The 15,511-nt window shown below is 50.8% G+C and overlaps 1 protein-coding gene across 5 annotated transcripts in view; it reads left to right on the forward strand.

Moving 5' to 3' along the window:
• Window positions 1-15,511, forward strand: part of MED12 (mediator complex subunit 12) — a 1,704,158-nt gene that overhangs the window by 1,411,116 nt on the left and 277,531 nt on the right. For all 5 annotated transcript variants that reach the window (XM_069612388.1, XM_069612385.1, XM_069612387.1 and 2 more), the window contains exon 37: window positions 14,919-15,069. In XM_069612388.1, the coding sequence (XP_069468489.1) occupies window positions 14,919-15,069 (151 nt within the window). The remainder of the gene's footprint in view (window positions 1-14,918; window positions 15,070-15,511) is intronic.

Consider the following 15,511-nt stretch of genomic DNA (forward strand, 5'->3'; position numbering starts at 1 on the left):
AGGAAGGCTCTCAGTAAGTCTGTGAGGCCTGTTTTTGTGCCCTATTCTGTTCCTACTCCCAGATTGGAGTTTTTCCAGCCTTTGCAAGACATTTCAGAGGTTGAGGAACTGTCGGATGAGGAGATGGTTGTGCCTCTTGATATCCCTGATGATCTTTTGTCTGGGCATAGTCAGATGGAGGAACTCTGTCAGTCATTGCATGACGCTAGTGGCCTTGACACCTCTCCGGGGGTGGAGTTTGGTCGACCTGAGCCTGGGGCGCATGCGGATTCCTCCTATCGGCGTCTCATGTTAAGGGTGACGGAATACTTGGGGTGGTCTGCTCCACCTGTTGATTTTGCTCAGGATGATTTGATGGACATCCTGGATCAAGGTCCACCAACTGACCCGGTGTTGCCGTTTCACATGGCTTTGCAAAGGAGGGTGACAGCGGCTTGGACTGCTCCGGAGAGTCTGCCGGCAGTTAATAAGTCGCTTCCGAAAAAATACTGCCCATCCAGTGGTGACTCCTGCTACTTATCGACACACCCTACTCCAGAGAGTTTGGTGGTGCAGGCGGCTACGGCCTCCTCGAAGCAGGCTGCGTACCCGACCATCCCTCCTGATAGGGACGATAAGCGATTTGATGGTTGGGCGAGGAAGGTATTTTCAGCTGGGGGTATGGCGTTGAAGGCGGCTAACTCCACTTGTGCCTTAGCAAGATTCACACACACTCTGTGGAACTGTGCGTCTTTGGCGGATGAGCATATTGCCGAAGGGGAGGAATGGGATGGTTTTCTAGCTGGGTTTGGACATGGCAGACTGTGTCAGCCGGTCCATGGCTGCGAGCACTGTGATAGGCAGGTTTGCGTGGCTACGGAAGTCAGGGTTTGCTCCGGATGTGCAATTCCGTCTTCTGAACATGCCCTTTGATAGTGTTCATCTGTTTGGCAGCAAGGCTGACGAGAGCCTTAAGACGTTGCAGACCTCCAAAGCTGCAGCAAAGTCTTTGAGCACTGCAGTACGTCAACGTACGCCTTTTCGTCCTAGGGGACAGCAATGGAAGGGAGGTTCCTTTCAGTACTACTCTTCCTTTCCTTTGGTAGATCGAGAGGAGCTGCCAGTCAAAGGGGCCACCGTAGGAGTACCCGGCGTGGAAAGCAAGGTATTCGGGTTGCCAAAGCCACTCGGGCAGTTGCCTCTTTACCCTCAGGCACTGCCGCGTCCGTTCAGTCATGAGGGCCATGGTTCGCCAGTTGGGGGCAGTCTTGGGCAGCATCTTGGAGAATGGTGGGCCATTACTTCAGATGTGTGGGTTCTGGAGATCATAGCCCACGGCTACTGTCTTCCCTTCCGGCAGAGGCCTCACGACACTCCACCTGGGAAGCTCTCTTTGAAGTGTCCAGATCCACTCCTTGCGCAGGAAATAATCTCTCTGCTGGAGAAAGGCGCCATAGTACTGGTGCTTGTAGCGGAGAGGAACAAGGGATGGTATGCCCCTTGTTTTTTGATCCCGAAAAAAGACAGAGGGTTGAGCCCCATCATGGATTTGCGTTGGTTGAACAAGCTCCTCAGGAAGGACCAGTTCAAGATGGTAACTTTCTCAAGTCCTCCAGGCCCTTCAACTTCAGGATTGGTTGGTGTCTCTAGACCTCAAGGATGCTTACTTTCATGTGCTGATTCATCCAAAGCACAGGAAGTACCTGAGGTTTGCGGTTGGTGACTCATTTTCAGTTTTGGTTCCTGCCGTTCGGATTGACCTCCGCCCGAGGGTCTTCACCAAGCTGATGGTGGTGGTGGCAGCGTATCTCAGGAAAGGAGGGATTTACCCCTACCTGGACGATTTGTTGATCAGGGCGTGCTCTCCCGAGCAAGCCCTGGATCATCTGTCCGTCACCTGCTACTCCCTTCACAAGCTGGGCTTCTCCCTCAATTTAAAGAAATCCCATTTGACACCTACCCAGCGGCTCCAGTACATCTGAGCAGTGCTCGACACATCCCTGGGGGAGTGTTCGCCTCCCCAGGTGAGTGCTCATCACATTCTGCAGACGGTGGACAATTTTCAAAGTGCCCAGAGTTTCCCGGCATTCGAGTTCTTGAGGTTGCTCGGCCTCATGGCATCCTGCATTTTCCTGGTGCCAGAGGCCAGGCTGCGGATGAGATCTCTGCAGTGGGCTCTCAAGATGCAGTGGTAGCAGTTCTCCGCCAGGATGTCGGATCCCGTTCAGATTCCGACCTTGGTCGCCCAGGATCTTTTATGGTGGGCCGACGCAGGCAATCTGATGAAGGGAGTGCCATTTTGGCAGCCATGGCCAGAGGTGACGCTCGTGACGGACGCATCCCTCACAGGGGAGCTCATGCCAACGAGTTGACAGCCAGCAAACGTTGGTCTCCGTCGGAGTCCAGACTCCACATTAATCTGTTAGAGCTGAGGGCCGTCAGGCTAGCCCTGAAGGCTTTTTCTGCCGTCTGTGCGAAGGGAGAATGTCCTGATTATGACGGACAATACAGTGGCCATGCACTACCTCAATAAAAACGGGAGGGACAGGGTCACTCCCGTTCTCCAGGGAGACAATGCAGCTCTGGTTCTGGGCCATCCAGCAGGAAATGTCGATCTCAGCAGTTCATGTGGGCGGAGACGGAAACGCGGCGGCGGACCGCTCTGAGCAGGTAGAGCACGGTCTCTCACGAGTGGGAGCTGGCTCAGGAAGTTCTTTTGGAGATTTTCGCCCTTTGGGGAACCCCACAAGTGGATCTCTTTGCCACCAGTGTCAACCGGAAGTGCGAAAGGTTCTGCTCGTGGGAATTTCCTCCAAGAGGAGACTTAGGGGACGCGTTCGTAATGGAGTGGTCCTTCCCACTGCTGTACGTGTGTCCGCCAGTCCCCGTCATTCCGCAAATGTTGCCGAGGTTACAGAGTTTCGGTTCCCGAATGATCCTCATTGCTCCGCCATGGGCAAGGAGAGCGTGCTACTTGGACCTTCTAGACATGTCCATCTGCCCTCCATGCCGTCTTCCCTACCGAGACGATCTGCTCTCACAGGAGGGGGGTCGGGTTCTCCAACCAGAGGTCAAGTCTCTCAGCCTTCATGCTAGGTATCTGAAAGGTTGAGTTATAAGGATTAGGACCTCCCTGAAGATGTGAAGGAGGTGTTGCTTTTGGCCAGAAGGCCCGCAACGAAATCCCTGTACCATTGCCGTTGGAGAAAGCTCTGTGACTGGTGCAGGGTACAGAATGTGGATCCTTTCCAATGTTCCATTTTTTAGGTTTTGTTGTTTCTGCTTTCTTTAGCCCAAGGTGCCTGCAAGTGGGGTACCATTAAGGGTAACCTGTCGGCGCTGTCCATATTGAAGCGCTCTTCTGAGGAATGTTCTTATTTTAAGTACCCTTGATTTCTCAGTTTCCACCATCACCTTTCCAGGTGCTGGGATGACATTTGAATTTGGTTTTAAAGTTCCTAATGGGAGCTCCATTTGACATTCTTGTTCGTTGAGACTGTTGTCCTTTAAAACTGTGTTTTTAGTTGCGGTTACTTCCGCACGCATAGTGAGTGAGTTGCAGGCATTTTCTGCCAAGCCACCCTTTATTGTGTTCCACAAGGACAGGGTTGTCCTGCGGGTGCGGCCTTCTTTTCTTCCAAAGGTTGTGTCGGAATTTAATTTGAGCCAGAACGTGTTTCTTCCGGCGTTTTATCCTCCTCCCCATCCTAGTAAGGAAGAAGAGAGGCTCCATAGGTTGGATCCTAGAAGAGCTTTGAGTTTCTATCTCTCAAGGGTGCCCCGGGTCAGAGTGGACCATCAGCTCTTTGTTGGTTATGCTGGAAGGTGCTTGGGCCAGGCTGTTTCGAAACAGACCTTGTCCAGATGGATCATTTTGACGATCTGAGTGTTACCGCTTGTCAGAAAAGGACCCTCCAGTAGGCTTACAGACTCACTCTACTAGGGGTGTGGCTGCCTCCACTGCTCTACAGAGGAGTGTTCCGATTCGCAATATTTGCGAGGCAGTCACATGGGCATCTGTCCATAGTTTTGTGAGACACTATTCCTTGGACTCCATCCATGGGCAGGATTTGGCCTTTGGTAAGGCAGTCCTTTATTCAGTAATTTGATTGGGCATTTTAAAATCCTAAATTGTAAATTCTTTTCCCACCTCCATAAGTTGGTACTGCTTTGGGAGTCTGTCATAGATGTGGAATACGTCGGAGGACACAATCCCCTCGAAGAACAAGTTACTTACCATATATAGTAACGTTCTTTCGATGGGATGTTCCGCCGACGTACTCCACATCACCCTCCCAGCCTGCCCCTCTACTGAATATCCTATGCAATTGCAGCTTACGTTTCCGCAAGGCTTTCTGCAGTCATACTGGCAGGAGATTGGTGGCACACGTTCTGGGAAAAAAACTATAACTGAGGCTACGGGCGCCGTGTTTCTATATATAACATCTGGTGATGTCGACCCTCGACGGAGGCCCTCGAGGGACAACGCATCGACGCAGGACGCCCTCTGCCGAATATTTTCCGAAGCAGCATAGCTGTGGACATTACCTGTCATAGATGTGGAATACATCGGAGGAACATCCCATCAAAAGAATGTTACCAGATATGGTTAGTAACTTTTTCTTCTTATTTTAAACGTAATATTTATGTTACAAGGACAAACTTACCTTTAATGTCTGGTGGCAGTGATACCTTTTATTAATTTGGGGCACCTTTTCCACGTGCTGAGTGCACAAAATATTTTTTTTGCTATTTTTGTGTTTCTTGTCCTTTGTTGTTCGTTCCCCTGAGATCCAGGGCGGGAAATTCCTTTGTGTGATTTTTGTCTTTGGCGGGAGTCCTTTGGACTCCCTGCCCACGTTCCAGAGTTTGTGAAGGCAGGAAGCGAGGGAGCAGCCCAAAACTCTGAGGGCCTTTGTCTTCCAGCCTGAGTGCGAGATTCCAGCTCAAACTGGAAGACTGGTTGTCCTGAAAGGATTGCCATCCCCCCAATGTTGCAAGGCTGTTTGATTGGCCGAGGTTATGCATAAGAGTCCGATCCTGGAAGCTGAAGAGGATGTCGATCACTGAAACCAAAACCGAAGAGGATCATGAAGGAAAAGCGTCTGAGACGATTTCCAGCAACCGGAGAGCCTGCTGTGTAACCGGAGCCTTCTGTAGCCCTTAACTTCCAATCAACCTGTGGACTCTGAAAAAAGACGACCACCACCCTGGTGAGACCCTTGACTCAAGACATGCATTTTGAGCCATCCCATGCTGTGCTGCGACCTTGAGGGGCTGCAATACCTCAATACCCTGGGACCTCGAGCCATTGTGCAGTGCACAGTCTTCCGAATCTCGTTGAAACTTCGTGGGCATCCTGCTGAATCTCCAGAGACACATCAAGTCCAAAAAAAGTCCCCTCAACAGAGTGCTGTACCTTTTGTAAAGACAAAAATCCGACCAGAAATATTCTGTCGTCGTCTTTGCTCCTGAAAAGGTGCCAAATCCATAGAACTGCAACCTTGCCTAGAGCCTTCCCCGTGATCCTTGCTGCAAAAGTCCTTGCAGTGGCCTGTCTTCTTACTGAAGGAATTCAACCACCAGGTTTTTGGCTGCCGATCCTGAAGTTCTCCTGCTGCAAAATCTTCTTCTGTGCTGAGGTACTACGCTGGCTTGGGTATTTACCTACCTTTAAGCCTTTGTGATTTCTGAATAGCTTTGGGGTGTTTACTGTGATTGGGAGGCCTCGAGTCTAGTCTACACAGACCCCTGCTGGAATCCTCCTAGGATGTCTTCTGTGAAGCCCCTGGACCTTCAACTAACTATAAAGTCAAATACTCGCCTGTTTGAACTGTCTCCCTTGGAACTCTGACATTTGCTACTTTAGAAACGATCCCGACACTGCCTGTTGGACACTAGACCCTAGAGAACTGCTTTCTGCCACTGAAAACACCCATGCTCTTAGAATAAGGAAAACACTTTTAAAGGATTCAGCCTTTTGCTTAGAAAGGAGAATACGTGTTTAAAAGTTACTTATTTGCAAAAGAAGTTGGTTGGTAACTGTAACTCTGAGAGTGAACAGTTATAAAAGTTCTTACTGATCTTGAATGTGTGTTGCACTATTCTGAAAAGTATATACAAGTTAAGTTACTCACCTGTGAATTGGCTGTCAATCATAAAGTGCAACATTGGGCTTTGCTTTCCATGGTCTGTTTTAGACAGACACAAAAACAGTCTTGGGTTTGTACCTGCCTTTAAGTTGCTTATAGCACCTGTAAAAAGTGTATAGGTTTTACTTACCTTGAGTACGACTGTTATCCTAAAATTGCTTCCCTTAGTCTGTGAACTGAAATGCAACTGTAATTGAATATTACACCCAAACATCCAACTCCTCTAGAATAACTGTTTTATCCTGAATCAGTTATAGATTTATACTGTTCCTAGAAATTTGTGTTTCACCAGATCTGAAAAGTATATTGTCCAGTTGATATAACTATGCGATTTCTTGCCAAACGTCACTGTGCAACTAATGTTGAAACACTTGTGTATAGGCGCGTTATAAATGCCATATCATATCACATATCATAATGGGTTCTACTACCCTGGTATTACTGAAAGTAATCTAAAAGTAACTATTGGTTTTGACTTCCCTTGAACTCCTGTTAGGTGTTCCAAATAAGGTTGATCTGGGGCTACTTGTATTTAAATAAACCATTTAATTTTACAATACATAGTGTTTCAGTGTTTCTTTGGACCATTTGTATTACTATGTCATTTGTATTGATTCTACAGACCTCTCTCCCTCCTAAAATAAGCCTGGCTGCTCTGTCTACGCTATCCTGAACTCAGGTGGTAAAGCCTTATACTGAGAATGGAGTCTTGTACTGCCTCAGTTGAATGGTTTTACTAAGCCCTTAGTTGGACTTCAAAAAAGCTTTCCTAACAGGACCAATCACTCTGAAGACGACCTGCATTTAAAGCCATCCCACGACGAGATGCGACCTTCACGTGCTGCAAACAGCCAATACAGTGGGACCTGTGGTCTCTGTGCAGTGCATCGCCCCTTTCAAAGATGGAATCCTCCTGAAACTTTGGTGGACTTCTTCCGGACCTCCAGAGGCAGGTTTCCGCACATCTGAAGGCTAGGCCAAGAGAGCAGGCTAAGTCGACTAGGCTGTAACCGTTCTTCACTGGTGCTATGAAAAGGGTGCCAAAACCGCAGAATCCTTTGCCTGAAGCCTCTCCACTCGACTGCTAAGATCCATCCAGTGTCCCTTCTTCAGTCTGCCTGACCTAGAATCCGGTGATCGGGTCTGCTGATGCACCGTGGACGCTTTGTGCTGCAGATTCCTCATGCTAAAGGTAGTAAGACTCTTGGTAGAGCTTACCTAGAGTTGCTTTGCTGTTCCTGTGTTGCTGGAGTGCTAATTTGTACATTTGAGAGTTTGCCATACACGTTTGCCCAGGGCTAGCTCCTGTGCACCTACAAGGGAGTCTTGTCCAAAGCCCCTGCACTTTTTTTCCCAACAATGAATTGTACTTATTTGCTACAAGTATTTTTCTGGAACGCTTGACATTCTCCAGCATGGGGTCTGGCATGGATTCACTTGCTCATGAATATTCCCCATCAGGCTGGGAATCCTCGGTAAAGAAAAAATCAGTATCAGTTTCGTTTCTGATCTGTCTTTCTTAGTAGTAACCAATCACTGATCTCTGGGTCATACTGCCCCCAGCCAATGACTGCCCTCTCTCTAAGCCCCGCCTCTGGCAGCCGCCATCAGATTTTTACCGCACGCTCAAGTGTTGGGAGTCCTCGTGTTTAGCTCTCGAGTTTTTTACTGCGTTTTCACGCTTTTTCAGGAGATTTTCTCATTTTTCGGTTTAATTGAGCCTCAAGCTCCACCGTTTCTACTTCCGATAATGGGGACCCGTTTCGGAATTCTTCTACGCTTTAAGGGTGAAGTTTTCGTCGAGTGTACACTTCTTGGAGGATTCCCGAAGATCTGTGGCCTACCTCAACGGACATGGCCCAGGACAAAGGGAGCTCGACGCCCGGATCCAAGCTGTTCAGGAACTGCCCTGGATGCGGATTATATAACGTTTTCAAGGAGGACGATCATTCGCGTTGTCTCTACTGCCTCCATGGGGACAAGACGCACGTGGAGAAGGACTCTGCGTTCTGCAAGAACCTTTTGGAATGGACCAAACAAGATCCTCGTTCCTGCCTCACCTCCTGGCTGGAGAAGGGCACAGCAAGTGAGAAGGCGAAGAAGTCTGAGCGGGCTTCTAGGTCCTTTGAGGGCGCCCCGGTGACGGGGGCCCAACAGAAGGCCAAGCACCGCGAGTCTGTGGGCACCGGGAGCGCCGAAAGGTCGGGCTCTTCAGTTGCCAAGCAGGGTGCTACTTCCCCGGCAGGTTCGACCACAAGCCAGCGCTCTGGTTCAGGGAAGAGGAAGTCCGAGAACCCGGGTAGGCCGCTGGAGCGGACCCGGTCGATCTCGAAGGGGGAGCGAGGCGTTGACCCTCCCCGCAAGGCAAAGGCCCAGGACGCACCTAAGGTGGTGAGGGCCTTGATCCACCCGGCTAAGGCCTCTACCGAAGTGGTCTCTGCGACCCTGGCGGAGCCGGCTGAGACTACGCCGATGGAAACGGCCTCTGGGCCCAGAGTATCCCTGCCGCCGCGGAGGGAATCCTCTTTCCAGCCCACCGCTAAGACCCCCACAGAGCCCCCGGCTGAAAAAGAGGGGGGGGGCCGGTGGCCGTTACAGATTCGGAATCAGCATCTGAGGAGGAACTGCTGGAGACCGAGGGGGGCCTCAAAGAAAGGTCCATAAGCCTCAACGAGAGGTTCATAAACCTCAACGAGAGGTTCGAGAAGGTTCGATCACAGGGGGACGGTCCCTGCTGACGTGATCGAAGATAGCAACGAGGACGACGAACAGGGCCCAGTGGAGCGGCCATCCCGTCCGTCGAAGCCATTGTCCGAGCCCCAGGATAGCTCGGCAGCCATTTTGTTGGCAATCCAATCCTTATGTACCGAGATAAGGACGAGATTACCACGGACCCCGACGTAGGATCCAGAACCAGGCCCATCGGGGAAACCCTCTGAACAAGCGGAGGAGAGTCCACCCCTCTCCGCCCTTCGTGCCCGCGAGGCCGTTGGACCCCTCATCCCCCTCGCCGGGAGAGGACACGGCGACAGGGACGGACGGCGGCGATGACACAGCAGACATCCCGTCACTCCCCCCCACCCCCGCGGGCATCTCCAGCCGACGAGGTTGGCTCTTTCCACGCCATGATAACCAGGGCATCCGAGCTCTTCCAGCTATGCCCCGAAGAACAGAAAAAGGAGGGGTTTCTGTACCAACGACGAGAGGCTAAGAGGAAGACGGTCCTCGCGGTGCCTTTACCCGACGACATCTGGGACGAGGGGCTTGCTGTCCTCAAGAACCCTGCCACGACACCCACCAAGAGGGACAGGTACGGGAAGAAGTACAGAGTCCCCGATGCCGCCCCCTTGTGCCTCAGGGCCCAGCCCACGCCGGACTCGGTCGTTTCGGCAGCGGCTAAGAAGGCAGGCGGCGCAGTGGCTTCAACTTCCACTTCCCCGCCAGACAGCGAGGGTAAGAAGTTGGACTCTATGGGACGACGAGTCATCTCGTCGGCGGCGACGACAATTAAGGCAGCCAATGCCTTAGCGATCGTGGCCCGCTACGACAGGAGCTCTGGTTCAAGATAGCTCCACCGCTAGATTTGCTGCCTGATGACAAAAGGGTGGAGGCCCTAGAAATTCTGCAGGAGGGCGAGGTGCGTCGGATCACGCCATTACCGTGGCAACGGACATTGCCGATACCGGATTTTGCCAAGTGGGCAACAGAGTTTGCCTCCGATGACGAGGATGGCTCAAGGAGACAGACTTTCACCAGGACGTCCATACCAGAGTGTTGGACATGCCGTTCTACGGCAACAACCTCTTTGGTAAGGCAGTGGATGAGTCTCTACAGGCCATCAAGACCGACTCGGAGACGGCCCGGGCCTTTGGGTGCTTCAGCAGCGACGGCCCTTTCGGATCTCTGGAGGCAGACAGGGTGCCTCCAAAGGATCCAGCGGTGGCTCCGCAACCTACCACCAGGCGGCCCGCTCCTCTTCCCAGGAGGCCTACAGAGGTCGCGGCAAGCAAGGGGGTTTCCGCCATCGTCGCCAAGGAGGCCAAGGCGGCAAGGCCGCTTCCAAGCAAGACTGACCCGGCCGGGTGGTCGGGCCCCCACCGAAGCACCCCAGTGGGAGGCCGACTGACGAAGTTTGTCAGAGTGTGGGAGTCCATCTCCACCGATCGTTGGGTGTTGGACACCCTGGCCAACGGGCACTCGCTGGAATTCCTAAAGAAGTGCCCTCGCATTCCTCCCGTGGCCAGGAAGGAGAATCACGTCCATCAACTGCTGTTGGAGGTAAAGGCGATGCTCAAGAAAAGTGCCATCGAGCTCGTCCCCAGGAGGCTCCGGGGCTCCGGAGTATACTCAAGGTACTTCCTCGTCAGGAAGAAGACAGGCGGTTGGCGCCCAATCCTAGACCTGTGTCGGTTAAACAAATACATCAAGGCGCAGAAATTCAGGATGGTCACCCTCCAGCACGTACTGGGACAGCTGGAGGAAGACGACTTCCTATCGTCGCTGGACCTGGAGGATGCTTACTTCCACATCCCCATTCTAAAAAGGCACAGGAAGTTCCTCAGGTGCGTGGTTCAAGGACGCCAATACCAATTCAGAGCCCTACCGTTCGGATTAAAGTCGGCACCCAGGGTTTTCACCAAGTGCTTGGCATCAGTGGCGGCGCAGCTGCGCCTGCAGGGGATCCACGTCTACCCCTACCTGGACGACTGGCTAATCCGGGCAAAGTCAAGGGAACTCGCCGTCGATCATACGGCGAGGACCGTCTGGTTGCTCACGGAGCTGGGGTTCTCCATCAACTACCCCAAATCCCACCTGGTTCCGTCGCAAGTAGCACTGTTTTTGGGGGCAAAGCTCGATACAGTGGAGCAATTGGCCTCCCCTTCAGAGGAGAGGACCAAAACCATCCTGGGCAAGGTACGGCGACTGATGGCCACGGACGTGGCCAGGGTGAGGTCCAAGTCCCTTCTCGGGATGATGTCCTCATGCATCTACCTTGTACCACTTTGCAGACTTTGGATGCGTCCGCTACAGTAGTTCCTCGACGCCCGCTGGTTTCAGGCGGGGGACTGCTTCGAGGACAGGATTCCCCTCGACGAGGAGTTCCGTCGGGCGATCCTATGGTGGGGCACCCGGGCTCACCTCACGACAGGCACGGACTTTCAAACCCGGGCGTTTCAGGAGACGGTGACTACGGACGCCTCTCTGGAGGGTTGGGGGGCCCACACCGGAGATCTCCATGCAAGAGGCCTTTGTCTCCCGGAGGAGAGGTCTCTTCACATCAACATCTTGGAGCTCCGTGCAGTGTTCTGGGCGCTCAAGTCGTTCCTCCCGTCCCTCAAGGACAAAGTGGTGAGGATCTTCACCAACAACACCACCACAATGTTCTACATACGGAAGCAGGGAGGCACCAGATCCCCAGCCCTATCCAAGGAGGCCCAGGATCTGTGGCACTGGGCCGTCGCCCAGGGGATGTTTCTGGTTCCCTTCCACCTGGCAGGAATAAAAAACACCATCGCCGACTCACTCAGCAGGGAGCTGCGCTCGTGCCACGAGTGGGAACTGCGCCAGGATCAAGTGGATCGACTCTTCCAACGATGGGGCAAACCCCAGATCGACCTGTTCGCGACGGCGACGAACTCCAAGTGCCAGAGGTTCGCCAGCAGGTTCCCACAGCCGAGGAGCATGGGCGATGCTTTCTCGTTCCCTTGGGACGGCCTGTTTCTATACGCGTTCCCTCCATTGCCGTTGCTGCTCCGCCTCATCAACCAGCTCAAGAAGTCCAGGTGCAGGATGATCCTCGTCGCACAAGCGTGGCCGAGGCAGGTCTGGTTCCCGGACCTTTTGGACTTGTCAACGTCCCCACCAGTCAGGCTGCCGGCAGACGCGGATCTTCTCTCCAGAGAAGGAGGCGCCATTCTACACCGCGACCCAGTCGCTGAACTTGCAGGCCTGGCTCCTGCAGCGCTAGAGTTTGGGGGGGTACGATATCCTGGCGGATTGCAGAGAGGTTCTTGCAAAGGCCAGGGCGTCCTCAACTCTCAAGTGTTACGGTCATAAATGGAAGAGGTTCTCTGTCCGGTGCAGTGCACAGAAGATTAACCCTCTGGGGATTACGGCCCCTCAAGTGCTGCTGTACTTACTGTCGCTGGCCAAAGCTTGACTGGCTCAAGCCTCCTTAAAGATAAATCTGGCTGCCATCTCCCGATATACCTGGAATACGGGAAGGGCGTCCTTGTGGTCTCATCGCCTGGTAAAGGAATTTATGAAGGGACTATTCCGTTCATTCCCGCCGGTGAAGGCTCCTGCCCCGGCGTGGGAACTTAATGTGATGCTGACCAGGCTCATGGGAGCCCCATTCGAGCCTATGCATTCGGCGCCCTTGAAGTTCCTGTCATGGAACAGCGTTCCTCGTGGCCATCACCTCTGCACGACGAATGGGAGAGATTCAGGCCGTATCTTGCAAGCCTCCATACTTGACTTTTCATGACACAGGGGTAGTGCTTAGGACGCACCTCTCCTTCATGCCCAAGGTGCCGTCGGACTTCCACCTCAACGAGCCCTTGGTGTTACCAGTTTTCTTCCCGTCGCCTTCGACGCCGTCCGAGAGGACTTTGCACTCGCTGGATGTAGCTAGAGCGCTGAAGTTCTATTTGGACCGCACGAAGAGTTTTCGGAAGACGTCACAGCTATTTGTGAACTTTGGGTCTGTGAATCAAGAGAAGGCTTTCTCGGAGACTTCCATTTCCAGATGGCTCCCCGGCTGCATCATGCATTGTCACCGGTTGGCAAACCGACCACTGCCTGGCCGTCCGAGAGCCCATTCGACCAGAGCGATCGCTGCTACTACGGCGTTCCTGTCTGGTGTGCCCCTGCTGGACATCTGCAGGGCTGCTACGTGGAGGTCGACGCACACCTTCACAAGATTCTACTGCGTCGATCGGGACTCCAGGGAGGAATCCAGGGTCGGCCAAGCAGTGCTGCGCAACCTGTTCGCTTAAGGTGAACCTGGTGAGGAGGTAAGAGATGCTTAATGTTGAGTTGTTGTATTGCTTAATGTTGAGCCTGTTACCACCTCCCGTGGTTGTGCATGTGTATACTGCTATGTATTCTTTTATTCATGAGCATGTGAATCCATGCCAGACCCCATGCTGGAGAAGGAGCAAGTTACTTACCTGTAACTGTTGTTCTCCAGCATGGGTCTGGCATGGATTCAGATGCGAACCCTCCCACCTACCCCTCTGCGGCTCTTCACTTGGTCATACTGCCACTTGGCGTGCTACCAAATCTGAGGATGGCTGCCAGAGGCAGGGCTTATGGAGAGGGCAGTCATTGGCTGGGGACATTATGACCCTGAGATCAGTGATTGGTTAGTACTAAGAAAGACGGATCAGAAACAAAACTGATACTGATTTTTTCTTTACCGAGGATTCCCAGCCTGACGACGGGGAATATTCATGAGCATGTGAATCCATGCCAGACCCATGCTGGAGAACAACAGTTACAGGTAAGTAACTTGTTGCTTTTACAGCTTGTGCCGTATATATTTTTCCCTCTAATCTGACTCTCAGACTCTCGTATCTAGATAGGGAAGGAGTTCTAAAGCCTAAGGTCGCTGTGAATTTAAATGCAAGCCTTAGCTGCTCTGTGCTGGCATAGAGTCATTCATTCTTTCTTTGAACCAGTGATTTTAAAGTATTATTTGCTAAGTGCTTTACTTACCTTGACTTTCTTCCAACTATTCTAAAAGTGTGTAACAAGTTTTTTTTTTTTACTTATGAGTATTATCAGTCTATTATTGTTGGTTGATGAATACATTTACTAATCTATAGAAACTTTCACTTATCTGCATTCCAGTTTAAGGTTTACCATTGAATTGAGTTACAACTGCAAAAGCCTTGCTGTATATTTGTATACTAATGTCTCTTACTTACCTTAATTGAAATGTCTCTTACTTACCTTAATTGAAAAGAGAACTTCACACTGCCTGAAATGTTTAATAAATAATTATATTCATATAGAGCTACAAGTGTGTGTCTTTTTGACTGTGCGCTCAAAGGTCATTGTACTCTACTACAGCTCTTCTCTCTCCTAAGATAAGCCTGGCTACTCAGCCATTGCTACCAAAACTTTTGGGTTGTTCAGGCCTGTACTAATACTTGGATCCCTGTACACTAAAAAAGTCTTCAATAGTAAAACTCCCTAACAGTCCCACCACCTTCCTTGGCCACAGACACACAAGTTACCGCTAACCAGTGAAAGCAGCAGCTTTCCAGGGCAAGTGCATGACCATATAACGTTTTTTTTTATATTTCTTGTATAAGTGCATGTTTGGTTCACAATTAAAACCTTATACAACATATTTCCTACAATTCAAAACATTATTAAAAACAGTCTGTTCATACTTAGTCTTTCTCTGTTCATACTTAGTCTTTCATTGTTACCAGCTATACAAATCTTATTAATCAGTTCATTGTTGAGTATTGTGTTATGCAGAACCTTTCATGTTACAGTTCTGTTTACTTACATTAAAACCATGCCTATTTGAAACTTCATCCATCTTTATCCTTAACTTCACTATTGGCTTATTATTTTACACATTACTTTAATTCTAGAAAGCGACAATTGCTCCATTTAAACTGACTTGTCTCCCCCATACATCTTGCCAGAAGTCATCCCACCCCAAACTCTCTTCATTATGAGCAAATGTCACAAATATTTTCTATGGGTTCCTATTGACAGATAATTCATTTTGTCATAAAACATTTTTTATTTTTTTTTATCTGCTAGGAATTCGGAATGACGCCAGGACGTGGAATGCCCTACACAGTTGGAATGGCAACTGACCTTATGCATCACCAGAACGCAAATGCCATCTCGAGATTACCCTATGGTCAATCGCCTGTGAGTCTCTACGCACAGAATCAACCCCTCCCAGCAGGTCTGTACTACTCCATAATATTTGCAGCTTTCCTCACTTGAGTTCTGTTTAGAAAGATTTCCAGAAGCATGGGGGTGTTCTTTCTGGAAGGCCAACTTATTGGTGAACAATGATATGATATCCCTTTTATAAAGCGCCTGTATACAAATGTTTCTAGGCGATACAAGACAAGGAGGGTTGAAATGAAGGGAGGACAAAACAACAATCTTGCTAGGCCTTGTGTCATTAAGATCGTGCAAGCGCAGGGAAGAGGAAGGAGAGAAGGGCAAAAGGGGAGGGGGTGGAGAAGTGCTGATAAAATGTTCTAAATACTTTTCATCTAGCCAAACTCTCACCATGTGTAACACAGGCTAAACAGTTATACAGATCTCAGAAGACCAGGAGCTGGCGTGTAAGTACAGTTCAAATTTAAAGATAGTCAAGTAATGAAGCAGCACACAGA

Source organism: Ambystoma mexicanum, chromosome 5p (assembly GCF_040938575.1).
Source record: "Ambystoma mexicanum isolate Mex_15411 chromosome 5p, UKY_AmexF1_1, whole genome shotgun sequence".
NCBI lineage: Eukaryota > Metazoa > Chordata > Amphibia > Caudata > Ambystomatidae > Ambystoma > Ambystoma mexicanum.